Here is a 23,962-nt window from a genome sequence, read left to right as displayed (position 1 = left end):
GGGTCTTTCATTGTAATTTTTTCTTTTTTAAACCACACAGTACAAATATATCAACTTCATTTTATACAAAAAGGAGCTGAGGTTAATGACAATGTAAGTGCTTGAAGCAGTCAGAGTTTCAATCAGTATGTTTCATTTTTACAGAGTTAATTTCTTATTTCTTAGGGGACTTCAGTGTAATTTTCTTTTTTTTCCTTTTTTTTTGGAGACAAGGTCTCGCTCTTTTGCCCAGGCTGGAGTGCAGTGTCATGATCAGAGCTCACTGCAGCCTCAACTTCCTGGGCTCAAGCCATCCTCTCATCTTAGCTTTCCATGTAGTGGGGGCCCCAAGCATGCACAACCACGCCTGGCTAATTTTGTTTATTTTTTGTAGTGACGAAGTCTCACCATGTTGCCCCAGCTGGAAATTTTCACATTCAAATAAATTTGATGGATATGAGCTTTTTCTAAGTTTGATTAATATAAATGTTACATACTTTACATTTATATGATCTTTCAATGGGTTTTATTTATTCACAATGATCCATCAAAATTTCTGCTCCTGTTGGATTTTTGTACTTGAAATAGTTTTCAAAACAAATGCTTTTTATGATAAATTAATTTTTTTAAATGTAGGAAAATTGTATTATCACATCATATTTTGAATTTATAATCAGCTGTACATTGAATAATAACTCTTCAGCTGTAGAGGAATATGCAAGGTAAAAATGTTAAGTGTGACTACAGGAAGCCAAATCTAGGGTCCTTTTGATTTTTTGATGTATTAAAAGAAAGTGTTAACTTTTTTAAAAAACCTCCCATGAGGTTCACTCTAAGGAGTTCTCAAGCACGTAGTTTCTGCAAAGGGATTTCTGCAGAGAAAGGAGTTCTTTACAGGCCCCGGGGGGTCTGTTTCTGTGCCTGCAGGGCCCGTGACTACTCTGCGCCAGTCAACTTTATCAGCGCGGGGCTCAAGAAAGGGGCGGCAGAGGAGGCAGAGTTGGAAGATTCTGATGACGAAGAGACACCTGTTAAGCAGGATGACTTTCCTAAGGATTTTGGACCAAAGAAGTTAAAAACGGTAACGTTTCTATTGCAGGATTGTGACCCTGGTAGTACCCTTCAAAGGTCACTATAGCCCATGCATTTTCTAGCCAGGGAGCTCATCTGGAACACAGTTTGTGAGTGTCTCCTTTTGGTGGCAGGTTTCTGTGAGGTGTGAAGTGTGCAGTGCAATCTCTTCCTTCCTGACACACACCACACACATTTCTGGTTCATGTGACACTCTTCATAGTGCTCTATAACTGAGGCCATTTTCCTGTTGACCAAACTTTCTTAGATTTTTCTTCTTTTTGTTTTTTTTTCCATCAACTTTTATTTTTCTTTGCAGGGTGGCAATTTTAAGCCCAGCCAGAAAGGTTTTGCAGGAGGAACCAAATCTTTCATGGACTTCGGCAGCTGGGAAAGACACACGAAAGGAATTGGACAGAAGCTTCTTCAGAAGATGGGCTACGTCCCTGGACGGGGCCTCGGGAAGAATGCACAAGGTATTGCACCCTTGTCATCTTGCATGATGGAGGCCAGGCAGAGGGAAGGAGAGGGGCACTGGGAGAGGTGGTTTGCTTTTCCCTTTTAAAAGCACTTTCTCTCTCCAGCCAAATGTTTGCCAGCACAAGACATTTACGCTCCTAAGCTCCCTTTCTTTATCAAAGCTCAAGTTAAATAAAATAATTGTTTCAACAGGAAGGAAAGGGTTAGGGTGTCTAAAACAGGCTGCAAACAGGTGGAAGACAGACTTTTTTTTTTTTTTTTTTTGGTCCTGATCAGTGCTTCTATAAGAAAAATGAGGCTGGGCATGGTGGCTCGTACCTGTCATCCCAGCACTTTGGGAGGCTGAAAAGGTGGAATACTTGAGGTCAGGAGTTCAAGACCAGCCTGACCAACATTGTGAAACCCCATTTCTACTAAAATTACTAATATCAGCCAGGCGTGGTGGCGCATGCCTGTAATCCCAGCTACTCGGGAGGCTGAGGCAGGAGAATCATTTGAACCCAGGCGGTGGAGGTTGCAGTGAGCTGAGTTCATGCCACTGCACTCCAGCCCAGGTGATACAGTGAGACTCTGTCTAAAAAAAAGAAAAAAAAAATTAGTTAGCTGCTAGTATTTTAAAATGAGACAGTTTCACCTTAAATTTTAGATTTTGCCTGGCAGGAGTTAGTTGAGGCAAATCAGAGCCGCTCCTGGGACAATGGACATGGTTTTCTCTAGGACGCAGTCTCCACAGCTCCCTGCAGTCTTCCATCCCAACCCAGGTGAACTTTTCTTGGTCCTAAAGGCATTTGAGTTTGTCATCCCTACTCACAAGGGTTTTAGTTTTGCAGAAATGGTTATTTGTCCTTCAGGAATATCAATAAAACATTGTGTGGGCTGGGGACGGTGGCTCAAGCCTGTAATCCCAGCACTTTGGGAGGCCGAGGCGGGTGGATCACGAGGTCAAGAGATTGAGACCATCCTGGTTAACATGGTGAAACCCTGTCTCTACTAAAAATACAAAAAATTAGCTGGGTATGGTGGCACGTGCCTGTAATCCCAGCTACTCAGGAGGCTGAGGCAGGAGAATTGCCTGAACCCAGGAGGCGGAGGTTGCGGTGAGCCGAGATCGCGCCATTGCACTCTAGCCTGGGTAACAAGAGCGAAACTCTGTCTCAAAAAAAAAAAAAAAAACATTGTGTGTAGCTTTTTTAATAGCTAGAGCCATGTGGATATAAAACCAGCTGGGCAAATCCTGCACTGGTTACCTCCATCTTTGTCTAGAAGATAACACAGTCTTACCTTCTGGAGACCAAAGCCATTCAAACCAAACAGTTGGATTCTTCTCACAGGAATATTCCTTCCTCTTCTTGAGCTATTTCCGATGTGTGATCGCCAAGTAGATGTAATCAAATGTATCCTCTAGATGGAATTTCTCTCGTTGCCCAGATTGGAGTGAAATGGTGCAATTTCGGCTCACTTGCAACCTCCGCCTCCCAGGTTCAAGTGACTCTTCTGCCTCACCCTCCCGAGTAGCAGGAATTACATGTGCCTGCCACCATGCCCAGCTAATTTTTGTATTTTTAGTAGAGATGGGGTTTTACTGTCTTGGCCAGGCTGGTCTCGAACTCCTGACCTCAGGTAATCCACCTGCCTCAACCTCTCAGAGTGCTGGGATTATAGTCTTGAGACACTCCGCCCAGCCTCTAAATAATTACTAAAGTGAAATCCAGGTTATGTGTTGAAAACATTAGGTATGTGAAAAATACATGAACTTCCGTAAAGATACACTGAATGAGAATGAGGGGACAGTTGTTTGTTTGTTTGATACAAGGTCTCACTCTGTCTGTTACCTAGGCTGGAGTGCAATGGCATGGCTGATCATAGCTCACTGCATCCTCAACCTCCTGGGCTCAACCACCCGGCCCTGAGGTAGTTCTTAATTGAGACTTCAACAGTACTAAATGGAAGGGAGGCAGGGATGGAAAATTTGGAGTGCGGGGAATATCTTCATTTAAATGTTGCGGTCCTGGTCGTAAATTCTTATGAGAAAAACACAACATTTATTTCTAGGACTTAAACTTATTATAAAAAAGTTAAAAAAAAAAAACAAAACTAAAAAAGTTAAACATAGGAGATACAAACTACTACGTAAAATATGTGAGGAGTCTTATATTCAGCTTCACTTCAGTCAGAATCAATTTAGTATCTGAATTATTGCATTTTCCCTAATAGAGGCTTCCTAAGAAGTGAAGTACAGAATTTAGTATGCTGGAGTTCTCAGTTATAAATGTGGTGTTTTCTTCCTGTTCACTAAAACGATCCAAGCGGAGCAGGGCGTGGCAGCTCACACCTGTAATCCCAGCACTGGGAGGCCAAGGTGGGTGGATCACCTGAGGTCTGGAGTTTGAGACCAGCCTGACCAACATGATGAAACCCTGTCTCTACGAAAAATACAAAAATAGCCGGGCGTGGTGACACGCGCCTGTAATCCCAGCTACTTAGAAGGCTGAGGCAGGAGAATTTCTTGAACCCGGGAGGCAGAGGTTGCAGTGAGCCAAGATCACACCACTGCGCTCCAGCCTGGGTGACAGAGCAAGACTCCATCCAAAAAAAGAAAAAAACAATCCAAGTGGAAATGGAAAACTATTTGGGATATAAATAGTTAGCAGACTGTTCTGTGGTAGCATAAATGCTCAGAAGTTTCAAATCACAAGGACTTGAGTAGTGTTCTGAGGGCAGAGAATAGCTCTTCTTCCTGAGTAGCATGTTATTTTGTGGAATGAGCAAGAGACTCATTTCACTGAGTGGCTGACAGACGTACGTGAATTGCTGCATTCTTAAGACTCTTTTTATCTTTTGCTGAAATTGATCAGGTATCATTAACCCAATCGAAGCCAAGCAGAGAAAAGGAAAAGGTGCTGTGGGAGCTTATGGATCCGAGCGTACCACGCAGTCCATGCAAGACTTCCCTGTGGTTGACTCAGAAGAAGAAGCTGAAGAGGTAACTGGAAGTCAGGAGATATGGGTGGGTGGTGTCCTGTGCCATTTCTAATGGCTGTTCATTCATCCCTTCCTTCTGTTAGTCCTCAGATATTTATTGTGTATGTACTGTATGCTAGGTACTGGGCTGAGGGCTAGGGGCCCCGTGATGAAAGAGCGTAGGGCGGACAGAGCGTAAACAGGCAGCCGTGTGTGGAAGTGGCAGTTGAAATGGCAGAAGGTGCTAGGGGCTGCCTCGACAAAAGAAGCTTGGGGGTTGGAAGGTGGTGGTGACCTACTTTTATAAATAGGCTGGTCAGGGAAAACTTTCCAGAAAGGAAACATTTCAGTTGAGACTTGGCGGAAGGGTGAGCTGAGAAGCCAGAGGACACTGAGAGGCTCTGAGCTTGGTGGTTAAACCAAAAAGGAAGCCCTTGCGGCAGGAGGGTGGTACACAAAGCAGAGGGGAAGTGCCTTCAGAGGGCTGGGCGGGCCACAGGACGGGCCATGACAGCCAGTTTTAGGTCTTGGGTTTCATCCCAAGTGCAGCAGGGAGCCATCTGCTGGCAGCTGTGTGTCCCTTTTCCCCAGTGATGGAAGGGGCCAACTTTGTTGATTGAAGAATTACTCTTTTCCCATGTGAATTTATGGGGGAAAGCAGGATGCTGCAAAGAAACATGTTACGCTTCATGTTACTGACCTTTTGATGAAAGAGTCATTTGATAATGTAGGATTAACCACTCTTGAGTCAGGGATTCTCAGAAGTCCACAGGTGCCAGGCACACCACAGAAGCAAGTAAGATGAGCCAGGTGCCAGACAATAAGGAGTGGTAGGGACTGGGGCACAGGGGTGAGGCTGTAGCCTGTCTGGAAGGTAAATCTTTATTCAGCTGTAGGTGGTTGTTGCTTATGAGGATGTGGGCTCAGTATTGCCTGATCCTCTGATTTTCCCAAAGTAACCAGATGTGTAGATACTCGAAGAGAAAAAAATGACAAGTCTTAACCAGTACTGTATGAGAAAACATCATGACAACCCCAAAACCAACTTCTGTGGGCTGGACGCTACTCCCGTCAGACTAAGAAAGTTGACAGGGTAGTGTTGGGCTGTATTCAAAGCCTGGGCTGCAGGTTGGATAAGCTTGCCTAAGCTCCTCCTGTAGAAAGGTTTCGCAGAGCCCCTTAAGAGATACCTTTGCTTTGAGAGTTAGGGCCTGTTTCTTTATCTGCATTTTAAAGTTAGAAACAAGGTTTTACATACTTTAAAAAATCCGTTACGTTGCATTTCTAAGTTTTACATGAGGTGCTTTTAAAACTAGCATAGAGCCTGCCGTAGTAGGTGCTCATACGTGTTGTTTCCTCTATTTTTGTTTCTCCTGCCCATCTGGTGCACCTGCCTTCTGAACCTCAGTATTTGTAAGAGGACGAGTGGGATCAAGGAGCGTCATTAGATAGTTTCGGTGTCATGCAGGTGCATCCTTTCCTTCCTTCATCCAGAACCTGTAGATGAATCTAGTGACATCTGTTAGTGGTCTCAGTTACTCCAGCTATTGTAAAAAGTGGTCATTCCTTGCTTCATCTGACTGCATCCTTTTGGTTCAGGAGTTTCAGAAGGAGCTGAGCCAGTGGAGGAAAGACCCAAGTGGAAGCAAGAAGAAGCCCAAATACTCTTACAAGACTGTGGAAGAGTTGAAGGCCAAGGGCAGGATTAGCAAGAAGCTCACTGCTCCCCAGAAGGAGCTTTCTCAAGTCAAGGTATGGGGGCCCTTGGACACCTGGTACAGGATCCACACCCCGGAATTAATCACTGAGCATTTTCTAAGGTTTTTGGTTCTTCTAGCTAAGCTTTCTTTTTTATTTTTTGGTACCCTGCTTTTCTCCCTTCTTATGGGAGGGTAATGAATAGGAACATGCTCACATAGTATTAATGTCATGTTCTCATTCATTACACTCCCATATTTGGTGATGGATATCAAGTTCCTTCTCTGCCAGGCACTCTTCCCGGCCCTACAGTGGTAAACCAAATGACGTTTTTTTCCTGTCTTTCTGGAGCTTACATCAGTGAATTCTTGTTATTCTTATTATTAAAAACTCAGTTTTTAATATGTAATATTGTTGTTACATCCTTGTTATTAAAAACTCAGTGCAAGCCAGGCGTGGTGGCTCATGCCTGTAATCCCAGCACTTTGGGAGTCTGAGGCAGGTGAGTCACGAGGTCATGGGTTTGAGACCAGCCTGACAAACATGGTAAAAACCCAGTCTCTATAAAAAATAAAAAAATACAGGAGGCTGAGGCAGGAGAATTGCCTGAACCCAGGAGGCGGAGGTTGCGGTGAGCCAAGATCATGCCATTGCACTCCAGCCTGAGTAACATGAGTGAAACTCCGTCTCAAAAAAATAAAAATAAAAATAAAAAAATAAAAAAGTAACAGTGCAAAGTGTTTAGAATGAGTGCATAATTCCAGAGCGTGACTGTACTGTATTACTTGATCCTACCTCCGTTGTTAGATGTTTAGCTTTTTTCTGGTTTAGTTTGGGTTTTTGGCAGGTTACTTTGTGTGTAAAACTTTGTCTTTGTTTCAGACATTTCTAAGGCTAGACATGTACATGTGTAATCACCAAATCAAATACAAAAGTACTTAAGGCATTTAAATACTCAGAAGGTTGTATTAACCCTCTGTGACCAGGAGGTCAGGAGAGAGTCCCCAGGGCTCTTTAGCCAGCATTGAATATTTTCTTTTTTAAAGATAGATTAAATTTCAGTCACTGTACTTGCATATAGAGTATTAAGTTTTCCATTACGTTTCCAAGCAGTTAAAGAACAATGGTGACAGTTACTTGTTGTCATTTGCTGGGGGACATATAGTGTGATAGACCTCAAAGTGTGGATCTCAGACGTGTGCTGTTATATTATCTGGACGACCTGGTAAGAAATATGGGTGTCTAGGCACCTCCCAGGAATTTTGAGTCTAGACTGGACCTCAGGACTCTTTTCTTCCTCCAATGATTCTAATGCTGGTGGTTCATGGCTCACACTCTTACTTAAAAAGTTGTGATGAATCTTTCTGTTTCAGAAGTGTAGTCCATATTCAGATTTCTCGTTTTCCTAAAATACCGGAATTAGCTCATTACCTAGGTTGCCTTTGTTCAATTAGTTTTTTGTATGTTTTGTTTTAAAATTTAAAAAACAACTTTGTTATTACAATAGCAGTGTGTAGTACAGTTTAGAAAATTAGGAAATAGACAAAAACATAGAAAATATTTTCCATCCTCCTAAGATTACTGGATGTTAAGGTCTTGTTGTACAGCCTAGATCTTTGTCTGTGGTTATATGCATTTTTTAAAAACCAAAATGTGATATTCTGATTGTATGTGATCTCCTCTGATGAGTACAGCTTCTACTTTTCCATTAAAATGTATTTTCACATCTCCTAATACTCAGTCCCTATTTACATTTCATGTTTTCCTAAAGAAGTCTTTTCCATCTCTCTGGCTTGTTCAGAGTGATCCAATCTAGAACTGCTTGCTGCATCTGATTTTGTCCCTGGAAGTCTCCTTTAGGCTAGGACAGTGCGGATCCCACTTTATGAAACACTGCCCTTCTCTCGCTCTGTTGAATAATGTGGTCTTTACACACTTCCCCTGCCATGAGGCCTTCCCCTGGGCTCAGCTGTGTGTTTCACAGGGCTGCAGTGGTGTTAACCTTCGTCCCTTTACGTTTTCCAAGGTCATCGACATGACAGGCCGAGAGCAGAAGGTCTATTACAGCTACAGTCAGATCAGCCACAAGCACAACGTTCCCGATGACGGGCTGCCGCTGCAGTCCCAGCAGCTGCCGCAGTCTGGCAAAGAGGCCAAGGCCCCGGGCTTCGCGCTGCCCGAGCTGGAGCACAACCTGCAGCTGCTCATCGACCTCACCGAGCAGGAGATCATCCAGAATGACCGGCAGCTACAGTATGAGCGGGACATGGTGGTCAACCTCTTCCATGAGCTGGAGAAGATGACCGAGGTCCTGGACCATGAGGAGCGCGTCATCTCCAACCTCAGCAAGGTCTTGGAGATGGTGGAGGAGTGCGAGCGGCGGATGCAGCCCGACTGCAGCAACCCCCTCACCCTGGACGAGTGCGCCCGCATCTTTGAAACCCTGCAGGACAAGTACTATGAGGAGTACAGGATGTCTGACCGTGTGGACCTCGCCGTGGCTATCGTCTATCCACTCATGAAGGAGTACTTCAAGGAGTGGGATCCCCTCAAAGTGAGTTGTTGGGAAAATCAACCTGTCCCTGCCTCTCAGTTGGGCTTGCCCTTGCTTGATGAGATGGTCTGGCAGGCAGGGCGGGCTGGAGAGCCCACTGCCCCTCATCTGCTCCACCTTTCTCCCCAGGACTGCACTTATGGTACCGAGATCATCTCCAAATGGAAAAGCCTCCTAGAGAACGACCAGCTCTTGTCCCATGGCGGACAGGACCTCTCAGCAGATGCCTTTCACAGGTAACGCAGGGCAGGGCTCTGCACTCCAGCTGCTTTCTCCTGGGGTGTTGGGAAGGATTGCTGAAGGTGGGTGAAGGCAGCACCGCTGGCCTTGATTATTTCTCTGCTCATGCTGACACTGTTTAGGAATTTACATTCATTTGGCCATGAATTCATTTTTTTTTTTTTTTAATTTTTTATTTCCATAGGTTATTGGGGAAGAGGTGGTGTTTGGTTACATGAGTAAGTTCTTTAGCGGTGATTCGTGAGATTTTGGTGCACCCATCTCCTGAGCAGTGTACACTGAACCCAGTTTGTAGTCTTTTATCCCTCACCCCCTCCCACCCTTTCCCCCTGAGTCCACGAAGTCCATTGTGTCATTCTTATGCCTTTGCATCCTTATAGCTTAGCTCCCACTTAAGAGTGAGAACATAGGATGTTTGGTTTTCCATTCCTGAGTTACTACTTCACTTAGAGTAATAGTCTCCAGTCCTATCCAGGTTGCTGTGAATGCCATTAATTCTTTCCTTTTTATGGCTGAGTAGTATTCCACTATATATACACATACACATATATATATATATGTATGTATATATGTATATATACACATACACATACATATATATATATGTGTATGTATATATATAGGTGCATAGATACTTGTCTGAGCAAGTATCTTTTTCATATAATGACGTTTTTTTTGAGACGGAGTCTCGTTCCGTCAGCAGGCCGGAGTGCAGTGGCGCGATCTTGGCTCACTGCAACTTCTGCCTCCTGGGTTCAAGAGATTCTCCTGCCTCAGCCTCCTGAATAGCTGGGACTACAGGGGCACACCACCACGCCCAGCTAATTTTTGTATTTTTAGTAGAGACGGGGTTTCACCATATTGGCCAGGGTGGTCTCTATCTTTTGACATCATGATCTGCCCATCTCAGCCTCCCAAAGTGCTGGGATTACAGGCGTGAGCCACTGCACCCAGCCACGACTTCTTTTCTTCTGGGTAGATACCCAGTAGTGGCATTGCTGGATCAAATGGTGGAAGTACTTTTAGTTCTTTACCTCCACACTGTTTTCCGTAGTGGTTATACTATTACACTTGGCCATGAATTCAGGTGACACTTGTCAAACATTTGTTGAGTATCATGCTTGTGCTAGGTGCTGGGCTTACCCTAGGAATACAGCAGACAGCCTTTCTACAGCACAGCAGAAAAGGCAGATGGGAAATAAGGTAGTGAGCAAATAAAGGTGGGATGCACACCAGGTACCACAGTAGAGAATTGCAGGAGTGACCTACTTGAGACGGGGGTTGGGACAGTGGTCTTAGAGGAGGTGACGTTGAAGCTGAGATATTAGAGGGTGAGGTGTGAGCTGATGTGTGAAGTCTGTAGGTGGGAAAGCACTTGATACCTGGGAAGAGGCTCTTGTGACCCTAAAGCAGCTCTGCCAGGTGGGCAGGCATTACCTAGGAGACTGAGGCCTCAGGTTGAGAGGACAGTCACGAGAACAAGGAAGAGGCAGGCTCAGGTCTGGCCAGTATGGTAACTGGCCTGACGGTTTCCTTTGATTGGATTTCCATGCTGTTGCATTTTTGTTTCTGATTCTAGAGAGGCAGGTGGTGGTGGTGTACTTGAAAACAATCAGTGTAATTAACCAGCCCGCTCTCTGCCTTTCTCCCATAGGTTGATATGGGAAGTCTGGATGCCTTTCGTTCGAAATATCGTCACCCAGTGGCAGCCAAGAAACTGTGACCCGATGGTGGACTTTCTGGATAGTTGGGTGCACATTATTCCTGTGTGGATCTTAGATAACATACTGGACCAACTCATCTTCCCCAAGCTGCAGAAGGAGGTGGGGTGAGAGTCATGGGAAACAGCTGTCTTCACTAACCACAGGGACAGTCTATGTCTTCATTATCTCAGTGCTGTTAAAACGCCTGGAATTAACAGAATTTGTCAACCCAACTATTGGTCTATAGTGTTAATTCCAGCCTTTTTCTCAGCACTTTTTTCCCCAGGCCACCCTCAGGAAAGAATTCATTTTCTTGATTTCTTCACTAAAATTAGAACTGTGCTATTTCTGACATGTAATACAAATGAATGGGCATATTTGTTTGGCAACGTACAAAGGACTGTAGACCTTGGCTAGAAGAGCATGGGGCCTCCTCCAAGGGCAGGTCTTGCCTTTAACCACACAGGGATGCATGCGACTGCCCCGCAGGTGGCATGAATTGTTTCTTCTCCCTACTTTGCAGGTGGAAAACTGGAACCCACTCACAGACACTGTTCCCATCCACTCTTGGATCCACCCATGGCTGCCCCTCATGCAGGCACGGCTGGAGCCGCTGTATTCTCCCATCCGTAGCAAGCTGTCCAGCGCCCTGCAGAAGTGGCACCCCAGTGACTCCTCTGCAAAGCTCATCCTCCAGCCCTGGAAGGACGTCTTCACTCCTGGCTCCTGGGAAGCATTCATGGTCAAAAACATAGTGCCCAAGCTGGGTAAGGACATGGGGAAAATGCATTCCACGTCCAGCAGCCTTGGTGCCCTGGTTTCTGTGGTCAGCGGTGATGATTTAAAACATAGCCTTTGTGTTCGTGAAAGTGCTTAGTACACAATATTCCTCACTGTGAAAAGGCTACCCTTTTGTGCAGAGGCTGAACATAAATGTAACTTGGGTCCTTTCTACTGTTTATTTACAACAGTGACTAATAGTCAACAGTGACAATATTGGACTCTGTGCCCTGTGGCTTTCCTGCTTGGCTTTGGCTTCTGGTAACAGGACAGCCATTGGAGCTCTGAAATTTTCGTGGTATTTTACTCTAGGTTATAGGAGTTATTTCTGGGTTAGCAAAAATATATATATATATATATTTTTAAGAATTGCTATGTCAAGAGCTTAAATTTTACCTTTAAAAGCAGATTAAAGCCTGAACAACGTGGTGCAACCCCATCTCTACCAACACAAAAACTAGCCAGGCCTGGTGGCACGTGCCTGTGGTCCCAGCTACTAGGGGAGGCTGAGGCAGGAGGATGGCTTGAACTTGGGAGGCAGAGGTTGCAGTGAGCCGTGATCCGCCACTGCACTCCAGCCAGGGTGACAATGAGACCCTGTCTTGAAAAAAAAAAAAAAGGCCAGGAGCTGTGACTCATACCTGTAATCCCAGCACGTTAGGAGGCTAAGGTGGGCAGATCACCTGAGGCCAAGAGTTTGGGACTAGCCTGGACAACATGGCAAAACTCTGTCTTTAATAAAAATACAAAAAGCCAGCCACAGTGTGCACACCTGTACTCCCAGCTACCCAGGAGGCTGAGGCACAGCAGTCACTTGAACCTGGGAGGTGGAGGTTGCTGTGAGCGGAGAAGAAAACGGACATTGTCTTTGCTCTCTGTGCTTCTGTGGCTTTGCTGGTACTAAAGCTGTGCCTTACAGACCGGGTTTCTCTTCCAGGGATGTGTCTTGGTGAGCTAGTCATTAACCCCCACCAGCAGCACATGGATGCTTTCTACTGGGTGATCGACTGGGAAGGAATGATCTCTGTCTCTAGCCTGGTGGGACTTCTTGAAAAGCACTTCTTCCCCAAGTGGCTGCAGGTACACTTTGTTTTGCTTGGTTTTCTGGGTGAGGGAACTGAGAGGGGATTAAGTTAATTTTCTTCCCAGGCCTGGCTGCAGGTACAATTCCATAGTGAAAATAAATTGCATGGTAGGGTAGGAATGAGTTAGATCATCTTAATAGTGGGCACCATTTATTTATTGGACATTTGTCATGTATCAGAGGCTGTTCCAAGCACTTCATTTGCTTTATCTCGGTTCCTCCCAGCACCCCTATGGGGTAGGCTGTGGTATCCCTGTTGTGTAGACATGGAAGCCTAGGCTGAGAGAGTTTACTGCATGGGCACTTTAGCCACCAGGCTGACTCCAAATCCATATTCATAAGTGCTACACCGTTTAGCTACTATAAATCCCTGTAGAATAGTGTTACTAGGCTGTAGAAGCAGGATCAAAACAAAACAAATGGCCCCTTTGGAAATCTTGCCTTCATTTGTTGCCATCATGGATGCAAGTAATTTTTCTTTTTGGCAGGTGCTGTGCTCCTGGCTCAGTAACAGCCCAAATTATGAGGAGATCACCAAGTGGTACCTGGGTTGGAAGTCTATGTTCTCAGACCAAGTGCTGGCACATCCATCTGTCAAGGACAAATTTAACGAAGCACTTGATATCATGAACCGGGCGGTGTCCTCCAACGTTGGTAAGTGAGGATTCCCATTCTGGAAGTCCTGGCCCCGAGTTTCAGATTTTACACACAGAAATGACACAGAATCAGAGTTTTCTGGTTCCATTAGGCAGCCTAAACCGTAGGTCACACTTCTGCACATAGTGACAGACTCTCACTGTGCTGATTGGGGTACCTGGTCAGCTGGCACCCACTGCCAGGCTACCATGACTGAGGGGCATCTTCCTGAGTGGAGACTGACTTAAGCTGTCAGATGATGTCAGTCTAACCCCAGGGCCTGCCCTCTTAACCATTGTGCTGTGTGGCCTTTTAAGGCTCATCCACGCTTCTGCTCAGCCAGCCCTGAGCATGTTGCTCCGATGGCACATCTTACAGTGAGGAGTTGGACACATGGACTGACATTTGGTGATTGCTCAGCCCTTATCACCCCCATTTTACCTGTAAAGCAGTAAGATCTACTGCATAGGCTAAAAGGGGGATTGCGTTCATGCTTGTGTGTAGCTTTCAATAGGTGGTGTCTGTGTTGTCAAAAACAGTTTACTGTTCATGTACTATATCTATTCCCAAGTTCTAGGGAAGCCATTCTGCCTAGATCGCAAGTAAATGAAAGTATGTTTATATTTCTACATCTGGGAGCCTATTTCAGCCAGTCCTGTGCTCCAGTGTTGCTCATTAGCCAATTCACAACATTGAAATGGGATCATCCTAGTCTGTTTTACAGATAAGCCCAGCGAGGCTAAGAGCCTGTTCAAGGTCACATAGTTAAAGAGTGGCAGTTAGAACTGGAATTTCTATTTCCTGGGTCTTTAATTCTTGTTATTTAATAGTTAGCATATTCTGTGAAAACACAGATAAAGTATACTTCTCTGCTTCTGTAATTATCAAGGTCTTTCTAAAAACTCTTCCTTAGCTACTCCTGGCCTCATGTTTCCAAAACTGTTCCCTGCATACCTCTCAGTTAGCACTTAGCACTTGTATTATCCTTTAAACACCCATTTCAGCTCCCCAAAAACATGTGTCTTTCAGGATGGGGGACCTGTATGGGTAAGTTAAAATAAGGCCAGTATGGGCCATGTTTTTTAAGGTACTAAAAGCTGCCTCTTTTGTGGTGTGAAGTGGAAACAGAAGAGTGGGTGGGGAATCTCTGTTAATGTTTCCAGGTTTTTTGTTTGTTTGTTTTTTTGAGATAGATAGAGTCTTGCCCTGTTGCCTAGGCTGGAGTGCAGTGGCATGATCTCGGCTCAGTATACCCTCTACCTCCCACGTTCAAGTGATTCTCCTACCTCAGCCTCCCAAGTAGCTGGGATTACAGGCATGCGCCACCATGCCTGGCTAATTTTTTGTATCTTTAGTAGCAATGGGGTCTCATCATGTTGGCCAGGCTGGTCTCGAACTCCTGACCTTGTGATCTGCCCACTTTGGCCTCCCGAAGTGTAGGGATTACAGGTGTGAGCCACTGTGCCCGGCTGTTTCCATCTCTCAAAGAAATCCCTTGCAGATACTTCATTTTAAAATGAATATTTAATAATCTCTTTGGTTTCTAGCTACTAGCTGGAAACTTTCCAGTTTTTATGTGATAGTGGCCAGTTGTCTAAACTCCCTCCAGAGTTGTATCTTTGAGGCAGAGCTGCCCTTCAGTGAGTTACAAGCACTCTGGAACACCAAGACCTGGGCCAGTCAGGGTCAACTTCCATACACCTGTCCTCACCGCCCTACCTTCTGTATCTGTCAGGGGCCTACATGCAGCCGGGAGCACGGGAGAACATTGCCTATCTCACCCACACGGAGCGGAGGAAGGACTTCCAGTACGAGGCCATGCAGGAGAGGCGGGAGGCCGAGAACATGGCCCAGAGGGGCATTGGTGTGGCCACCAGCTCTGTGCCCATGAACTTTAAGGACCTCATTGAGACCAAGGCTGAGGAGCACAACATTGTCTTCATGCCCATCATTGGGAAGCGACACGAAGGGAAGCAGCTCTATACCTTTGGCCGCATTGTGATCTACATCGACCGGGGAGTGGTCTTTGTCCAGGGCGAGAAGACCTGGGTGCCCACCTCACTGCAGAGCCTGATCGATATGGCCAAGTGAACTGTGGCAGGTCCAGAGACTTGTACCTGAGCGGCATGTGTTGTGAATAAACAATATTTTAGATCACCTTCAAAAGGGTAACCTCTATTCCAGAGATACTCCACATCAGGCCAGGTCACAAGGGAAGGATGCAAAACGGGACGATCACTTAGCAGCGTGTGCATCTTATACCAATTATGTGGGGTATCGTCCTCAGAACAGGACAGCCGAGTTGACGTGAATTCCTGGCAAAGGAGTTCCCTGTAGTTTGTCCACGTTAGTCTCTACCTCAGCCAACAATGAGTAAATGACAGTGAGTTCAGTCAGTAGCTGAAGGATCTTCTGTCTTGTTCCTGATGATTTCAAGGTCCTCACAGTCCTGATAATCTGGTTCCTCCCGAAACTCCCAAGTATCTGTGGAGAGCTGTTCTAGCTTTTGTACAGGGAACCAGTGGATGGAGGTGTCATTAAACATGTCCATGTACTGTGAAGTCTGAGGAAACTCAAGCTCCTCCAGTCCTTTTAAAATCTGAGCAGAAAAATTCAAGCATGAAAACTTGATAGTCACAGTAATCCCCACTCTTTGGGTTAAATTTCCATGTTACTTGTTATCCCCGCTGTTCTTTTTAAAAAAATAACAAAGAGGATATTTCAATTTAAATGCTTTGCACAATGAATTGGTTGCCCCAAGGACAGTGGATATCATGGACTATGATACTGAGAATAAAGGAAATAAGGAAAAAAACTAAGAGATGCAGTAAGTGTCAAAGCTTTCTGGAACACAGACGCCTGCAGTGAGCTCACTGACAGTACACAAGCGTCACTTAGTCCCCGAGCTTCCTCATACGCGTGTAAAGATAGAATTCTTCACTGTTTCACACGCTTTTCCATCCCAACCCCTTTATTCAGATAGATACCTTTGCAATGTAGGGATAATTTTTCTGCAGAATCCTTGCCAATAACCTAGGAATTAAAAAACAAGAAAAACAAAAGACATGATTAGGAGGTATGAGGATAGTTTCATTCAACTTAAGACATACAGAAGGGCAAGATGACTGAAGTACAGTAAGAATTCCGGAAAAAACTCAAGATGTGGAGTAGGTTAAATAGTTGGAAATGTGGGCCAGGCACGGTAATCCCAGCACTTTGGGAAGCCGAGGCAGGCGGGCCATTTGAGGTCAGGACTTTAAGACCAGCCTAGCCAACATGGTGAGACCCTGTCTCTACTAAAAATACAAAAATCAGCTGGGCATACTGGTGTGTGCCTGTAATCCCAGCTACTCTGGAGGCTGAGGCAGGAGAATCGCTTGAACCCGGGAGACAGGTTGGAGTGAGCTGAGATCACACCACTGCACTCCAGCCTGCGGGACAGAGTGAGACTCCATCTCAAAAAAGTAAAATAAAATAAATGAATTAAAATAAATAGAAGCAAATACTCCAGTAATTGTGTCTATTTCATCAAGGGAATGACTGGGCAGACATCTAAGCACTGTGAAACAATGAGGATATGGGATCTGTAGGCAGAGGAATGAAACAGCTTTCCCTGTTTTCAAAAGCATTTCTGTGTATCATAATGGAAGGGAGGAAATCGTGGCAAAAAGACTCCTTAACTTGCTTCATAGCTTGAATCAGGGTTCTGACATCTCTTATCTTTAACCCTTCAACCAGTTCCCTATGGAAAAGCATTTCCCAGTATGGAATCGTCAAGGAAACGTTTTCTGCTTGTGGGTCAATCTGAGGTACGAGTTTCACCTCAGGGCCTGACATAATCTCAGCATTCTCAGGCTTACCTCTCCTCCAGTCCTTTGAAACTGTTCCCAAGGATGACCATCTTAGAAAGGGCATCTACTGACCAGTTACTCCATAGAAGATTGTTGTACAAGGCCGTCCCACAATGGAGCATGTAAAAGATGGTGGCCTCCCCGCGAATACTCCGTTTCCCTTCCTGGGAAGGGAAATATTCACAGATGTAAACATGCCCGCAACCTCTTCTTTATAGCAAGGTGAGGGAGAGGTAAGGATGGGGTTAATAATGAGACAAGCTAAAGGATCAAATGGGAAAAAGCTCACTTTGATTGTGGAACAGTTAAAGTTGTATATGAAATCTATACCGTTATGGGATTAAAAAGTCAGGAAATCATGATGTCCCGAAAGAACTCATGTTTACTTAACAAATGTACGAACACAATGCACTAATGGAGGGGCGTCCTGGGTCCATCATGGCAAGGGCAGGAGGGATGGTGATGTTACTTCCTCGGTATATTTCCCACCATGTTCAGTAACCCATGTTTCCTGTGTCACTTCCTATAGATCTGCGTCATAACTAAGTCCTCTTCCAATGTCCCTGATGCACAATCACCCCTCCTGGGAATCACGGCTCTACAGCCAAACTAGCAGGGAGCATAAGGCCCTTTGACCCTTGCCCACCTCTGGCCTGCCTAAACTGGCAATGGTTTCCTGAACAGCCAGCACTGCACAGCTGCCTGCAATCCTGGTTCTGTCCCACCGGCAAACTCCTGGTGGACCTTCGAAGCCCTGCGCAGACCCAGGAAACCTTTGTCCATCCCTCCAAACACCTCTCTTGTCTCAGTTCCTAGTAAAAGGTTCTGCCTCACTGTTTCATGCCTCATTTACTTGCATACAGGTCACATGCCCGGATGTGAGCACCAGCTCCCAGAACACAGAGACTGGCTCCCATTTATCTTGGTCTTGGCAAAGCTCCCTGCCTAGCATAGAGCAGGCACCCAGAAAGATGATCTGAACTGAGTGACAGTGTTTTAAGACCTTGCCAAAATCAGGGAATGACTCTTGTCTCAACTGAGCCAAATTTTCATACATAATAAGCAATCAGATGGCAGTTTCAGGACACACACAGGAATCAAATGATTCTAATCCCCAAGACAATGCAAAACCAAAATCGGAGGGATTTGCTTATACTGGCCTTGGCCCTGGGCTTGAGAGATGCATTTCTTTATTCCACAGGTCTCAGAAATGTCAAATCCCAGCTATTCTGGGGGGTGCAAATGTGGGCAGAGAATTAATCCACAACGCACAGCCAGGTGCTATGGGTTTGACTGGGTCATGGCATCAAAGAGGGCTGCTGCGTCCCCCTTTATACCTCCCTGGGACAGGGCGAAATCCAGAAAGACCTCACTTGAGGCACCCAGACTTTTATTTTTCAATAGCAACAGCAAATACCAAGTTAGCATAACTTCCAGACAAATAATTCTCACAGAAGTGGTGCAGACCTAAAGTGATCTGGTTCATGCCATTTGTGTAGTTTTTTTCTGATAGGCACAACACAAGCCAAAATGTAGGTAACTGATTGGCTGGTTACATCCTTCAGGCATTGCAAAAGCGAGCGAGCGATAAGAGGAATGGCTACCATTGCCAAGAATGCTGGTGTCCACAGGCAAAGCCTGGGGTCAGTCTGGTCAGGATTTCTATAGTCCGGTCTGCTCCCCTTTAATCCACTTACCTCGTTCTCACTGAGAACAGTCACACCAAGGGTGTTAAGTACGTCAATTTCAAGTTGGCTGAACAGAGGGTCATACACCCAACAGTGACTTCTGGGAATCTACAAGGAAAGAATGAGTTGTTTACTTCCACCCAAACATCTGTGTGCACCCATGTGCAAGACCAGAGGAGGAGGAGATGAAAATGAATCCAAAAATGTACCTGGCACTTCTCCAACAAAAGCAGCAAAAACGTTAGCTGGTTTCTAGCAATGATGCAGGTGGCAAAGTTCCCAATGCCGTAACACACACACTTCCAAAGGCAGGTTCCTGTGCCCAGGGTCCCTCCTGGGATAGAGTCAGGGGCCACATCTGACTCATCTGACGATGAGTCAAGATGCAGGTTTCCAAAGGTGTCCGAAAGAGTCCCCACAGGGGCCTTGAGCTGTTCCAGATGTTTTGTGAGACATTTATTGATGGTTTCTGAAAGAGCAGGCCCCCAAGTGCAGTTAGAGGGCATGCTCTGACCCTGTGAGTCAAATCATCCATAAAAGAAGTTCACAGATTTGGGAAGAAAGAGATCAGGGCAGTAAAAGGTTTCCATTTTTCAGAGAGAAAAGCTGCCAGCCACATTCCCAAACATGCCAGGACATACAGTCACATTCACCACTGACAGGCTGTCCCAACCCCTGGACTCCCATGGTCCAAAACCCAAGAGAATGTTGTAAAAGCAGAAGTTGGGTTTCATTCACAGCAGTTTCCATCTAAAACACTAATGGGAACTCATTCTAATTTAACAAGAGGCTCCTGGTAAATGTAGACTATGCTCTGAAATCCAAACTTTTAAAGTTGTAACTGGCTGGGTGCGGTGGCTCATGCCTGTAATTCTAGCACTTTGGGAGGCTGAGATGTGTGGATCACCTGAGGTCAGGGAAGACGAGGCTGGCCAACATGGCAAAACCCTATCCCTACTAAAAATACAAAAAATTAGCCGGGTGTAGTGGCGCATGCCTATAGTCCCAGATACTGGTGAGGCTGAGGCAGAAGAATTGCTTGAACCCCAGAGGCAGAGGTTGCAGTGAGCCGAGATCGTGCCACTGCACTTCAGTCTGGGCAACAGAGCAAGAATCCATCTTTAAAATAAAATAGGCTGGGCGCGGTGACTCATGCCTGTAATCCCAGCACTTTAAATTTAGGAGGCCAAGGTGGGTGGATCATCTGAGGTCCGGAGTTTGAGACCAGCCTGACCAACATGGAGAAACCCCATCTCTACTAAAAATACAAAATTAGCTGGGCTTCGTGGCGCATGCGTGTAATCGCAGCTATTCAGGAGGCTGAGACAGGAGAATCGCTTGAACCCGGGAGGCGGAGTTTGTGGTGAGCCAAGATCGCGCCATTGCACTCCAGCCTGGGCAATAAGAGCAAAACTCAGTCTCAAAATAAAGTTATAACAAAGGATGGAGTATACCTCTCAAAATCACACTATAAATGGCTAAAAGTAGGAACACTGAATGTGTAAAGAGTTTAAAGGAAAGGTAGGTTGGGGCTTCAAGAACCTAATGAAAAATCCTCTGTTTAAGTCTTCTCATGTAGAGGTAGGTTCTCTTGTCCCTCCTTTTAACCAGCAAAGGGCCAGGCACAGTGGCTCACACCTGTAATCTAGCACTCTGGGAGGCCGAGGTGGGGTGATCACTTGAGGTCAGGCGTTCGAGACCAGTCTGGCCAACATGGTAAAACCCCATCTCTTCAAAAATACAAAATTAGCCAGGGGTAGTGGTACCCGCCTGTAGTCCCAGCTACTCAGGAGGCTGAGGCAAGGAGGATTGTTTGAACTCAGGAGGTGGAGATTGCAAAGAGCCGAGATCACGCCACTGCACTCCAGCCTGGGCAACAAGTGAGACTCAAATATAAAAAAAAAAAGGACCAAGAACAAAAACGGCAGCTACTTTGCTGGAAAAAAAAAAAAAAAAAAAAGGAACCAGCGAAGAAATCTTTAAATAAGACCCTAGGCCAGGAAAGTTTGCATGAAAAACTGGCTCTTCAGTTTTGATAGAAGAATTGGTGAAAACATTTTGAAGAACTTGACAATGGATATCAAGTTGGTCACTGCCTTTCATTTAATTCCGCTTCTGGGAATATATTCTAAGAAGATCATCCTCAGTTTGGTAAAAGCTTTATGCATAAAGTTGCTCATTCCAAAATTATGTATAATAATTTAAAAAGGCTGAGTGTGGTGGCTCATGCCTGTAATCCCAGCACTTTGGGAGGCTGGAGGTGGATCACTTGAGCTCAGGAGGTAGAGGCTGCAGTGAACTATGTTTGCACCATAGTTTGCACGTAGTTTGCAAACTACGTTTGCACCTCATCCAGCCTGGGTGAGGACTGAGACTCTGCTCTAAAATAATAACTGAAAAACAAAGGTAGAAAACTAAATGTCCCTCAATAAAGATGATATGGTATGTCCATTCCATGCATAAATATTATGTTGCCACCCACAACATAATATTTTAAACAATAACAAACAATCTCCACCATGTTTAGGAGGAGATTATAACTGCATGAGAAAAAGGCTACATTGTAATATCATGGAAAAGGAATAGGATAAACATAAATTTCAGCAATAATAATGACAACATTTATTGCCTTGTATACAGCAGGCCAGCATTTAGCTACACAGGTTCAGTTCTCAAAACTACAGGATATACACATTATCCCTATTTCACAGATCAAGAAACTGAGGGTCAGAATTAAGTGCCAAAAGACACCCAGTTGTAATGGGGGGGTGGTTAGTACCCAGCAAGTGATCCTGCTGTGAAGCAAAATGTCCTCAAATGAGGACTGATTCTCCTTTCGGCCCTACAACCCCTACCCTTGGCCAGGTGGTACCCACCTAGTGCTGAACTCCAGAAATCAGAGATAAGTAGGTCCTTCCTGTTGAGAAAAAATGGCACAGTTATGTCCCATTCATTTCAGGGCTGCCCCAACATTAACTTTCCTGATCATGACCTGAATGCATAGAGAATGAGGTGCCCTGCAATGCACGGCCCACCCTTACCAAGTGATAGCAGGGGGATATACGTTGAACATGTCCAGAGCCAGGGCACATACTGCTGGGGCTCAGAGACTGCAGGAGAGAGGACACTGGAGCAGGTTTTCGGTTCTCAGAGAGGTCTGGGTCTATTCTCAGTCTACAACAGAGCCTAGCGTAGAACTGTATCTTAATAAATGGTTGTTAAATGCTCAGAATTTGCCTTTCTGAGCTTTAGTTTCCTCATCTCTAAAATGGGGATAAAAATCATTCCCAACATGGAGGAGTTTAGAGGCATAAAATGGGTTAACATTTACATTGTAATATATAATGAAAACAGAAGGGTTAACATTCTTAGCACAGTGACACAGCAAGTACTCAATAAATGGTCTCCGTTATTATAAATAGTTCTAAGGGGAAAGTAAAGAGTCAAAAGCAAGTATCTGGGCTTTCTTTATTCAAGTCAACTGGTTTTACAGACTCAGAGCAGAACAAAGTCAACAGTGAATTAAGATCAACTGGATTTAAACTGACAAGCCACAGCCAGAGAGAGTGATTATGTGGTTCAGAAAGGAGTACAGAGAATTGAAAGTCGGCCCAGAGGCTGCTGGACGTTCCTCACAGAGGGTGAAGGAGAGAGTTCTGATGTACACGGGAATGCTTTATGAACTGGTAAATGCGTACATAGATAAGCATGTAAAATGCTGGCCCAATACTCAGGCAATGGTGATTGTACCACACTTGGGTGTTGGGAGAAGCAGAGAGCTCCTGGGGAATACTGAAGCAGTTGAGGAAATAGTGACAATGTCAAGGGATATGAAAAGCACCTTGAGTTCTCCAAACCCCCAGGCACATTCACTCGCACTGGCACCCTCTGAGAGCTTAAAAAGAATTGCAGGTCCTTTTTGTTCAGGCCGAGCCAAATGGTCAGCAACTTTCTTTTCACAGGTAAACTCTGGGTCATTACTGAATTTTGATCCTAATTCTAGGGGAAAGGACCACACAAAATTAAATCTAATTTCTTCCCTTGTGAGGGCCCTTCAGATGGTGAAGTACTAACTAAAGCTGTTATTTCTTGACCCTAAACAGAATTGCAAATAAAGGCAATAATACTAAATAACAATCATAGGTAACATTTATTGAGTGTTTCCTCTGTATTAGGCACTCTCTATATACTTTCTAAGGTACGGAGCAAAGTATGTGAGAATCTGGGCTGGGATAAGCATCCAGCATAATGGAGAGCTGGAAGCACTGGTTTTTATCACAAAGCCCTGGGTTTGAAATCTGGTTCTATACATTTTATCTGTCTCTTTGAGATTCAGTTGAGCTACCAGCGTCCTAGCGTGCCTGCAATGTTTAACATAGTGTGTAGAATGATTAAGCCAGTGTCAGGCACACAGCAGCTGCCTGATCATGATAGCAATCACGTGTTCATGTTGCTGCCCTCGTGTTACTACCACCAATAATACCAACATCGACATAATGTTGATAGCAAACATTGGCACTGTGCTTATCACGTGCCAGAAAATGGTTTCCATTTACTAATTCATTGAATCCTCAAAACAAACCTAAGTATGTACTATTTTCGTCCCCATCTCACAGATGAGAAAGCTGAGGCACAGAGATTATAAGCTGCCCAAGGTCACGCAGCTGTAACAGGGAAGACAACCTTCAAGTGAGCGTTTACTATAATCCAGATCTTTAATGAGCTCGTTACCTACGTTAAATCCTCATAATAACCCCCTAAAGGGTATGCATTATATTGCCACTTTATAGATGGCGAGACTGTGGCTCAGAATTGCCCATGGGCGCAGAGATTCCACCAGGGTCGATCCCGCACTCACTCAGCGTCCGAGATGCGACGAAGCACGACTCCGCTGTCAGCCTCGAATTCCGCCTCGGGGTACCGGGGCGCCGCCTGCCTCCGCCGTGGCCGTCGCGCCGCCGAGCGCCTCTTCCGCGGACCAGCCGCCTGCCAGGATTCCGGCGCGGCAGCTGCGGCGGCAGCCATTGGTCTCTGACGTCATGGAGCGCGGCGCACTCAGGTACGTCATAGCCGCGCGCCGACTCGCCGAGAGCAAGAGGGCGCGGTAGGCGGGGCGGCGCGTGACCTAAGGCCTCTCAACTCTCAGGTACCCGGCCGGAGTTGTTGGTGTCCAGCCGCCGCCCGCATTCCGGGTCCAGAGTCCCGAACCCCGAGCACTGGGATGCCAGGGTACTCCG

At 45.4% G+C, this 23,962-nt stretch overlaps 3 protein-coding genes across 10 annotated transcripts in view; 2 read left to right on the top strand and 1 right to left on the bottom strand.

The window, feature by feature from the left end:
* Positions 1-16,243, top strand: part of TFIP11 (tuftelin interacting protein 11) — a 22,206-nt gene extending 5,963 nt beyond the window's left edge. For 2 of the 4 annotated variants that reach the window (XM_032256716.1, XM_032256715.1), the window contains 11 exons: positions 907-1,060; positions 1,370-1,526; positions 4,386-4,513; positions 6,091-6,243; positions 8,216-8,743; positions 8,873-8,979; positions 10,638-10,806; positions 11,210-11,453; positions 12,404-12,546; positions 13,039-13,204; positions 14,922-15,352. In XM_032256716.1, the coding sequence (XP_032112607.1) occupies positions 907-1,060; positions 1,370-1,526; positions 4,386-4,513; positions 6,091-6,243; positions 8,216-8,743; positions 8,873-8,979; positions 10,638-10,806; positions 11,210-11,453; positions 12,404-12,546; positions 13,039-13,204; positions 14,922-15,277 (2,305 nt within the window). In that variant the 3' untranslated portion in view covers positions 15,278-15,352. Of the gene's footprint in view, positions 1-906; positions 1,061-1,369; positions 1,527-4,385; positions 4,514-6,090; positions 6,244-8,215; positions 8,744-8,872; positions 8,980-10,637; positions 10,807-11,209; positions 11,454-12,403; positions 12,547-13,038; positions 13,781-14,921 lie in introns of those variants that run through there. The other 2 variants (XM_032256713.1, XM_032256717.1) reach the window with 2 other exon arrangements.
* On the bottom strand, positions 15,346-23,776 carry SRRD (SRR1 domain containing). 2 transcript variants are annotated; one of them, XM_032256723.1, is made up of 7 exons: positions 23,584-23,771; positions 21,602-21,642; positions 18,935-19,194; positions 18,735-18,833; positions 17,047-17,201; positions 16,174-16,219; positions 15,346-15,785 (listed from the first exon to the last, which is right to left on the bottom strand). In XM_032256723.1, the coding sequence occupies exons 1-7, from the start codon at positions 23,748-23,750 to the stop codon at positions 15,576-15,578; spliced, it is 978 nt and encodes a 325-aa protein (XP_032112614.1). In that variant the 5' UTR covers positions 23,751-23,771; the 3' UTR covers positions 15,346-15,575. The 2 variants fall into 2 exon arrangements, with proteins under 2 accessions (XP_032112614.1, XP_032112616.1); XM_032256725.1 differs by having other exon boundaries at positions 15,422-15,973; positions 23,584-23,776.
* Positions 23,737-23,962, top strand: part of HPS4 (HPS4 biogenesis of lysosomal organelles complex 3 subunit 2) — a 30,320-nt gene continuing 30,094 nt past the window's right edge. For 2 of the 4 annotated variants that reach the window (XM_032256722.1, XM_032256718.1), the window contains exon 1: positions 23,737-23,871. The gene's annotated coding sequence lies outside the window, so the exon portion shown is untranslated. The other 2 variants (XM_032256720.1, XM_032256719.1) reach the window with 2 other exon arrangements.

The sequence above is a fragment of the Sapajus apella genome, unplaced genomic scaffold (genome assembly GCF_009761245.1).
Source record: "Sapajus apella isolate SASKATOON/1434 unplaced genomic scaffold, GSC_monkey_1.0 scaffold95, whole genome shotgun sequence".
NCBI lineage: Eukaryota > Metazoa > Chordata > Mammalia > Primates > Cebidae > Sapajus > Sapajus apella.
This window is presented reverse-complemented; position numbering and strand designations above follow the sequence as displayed.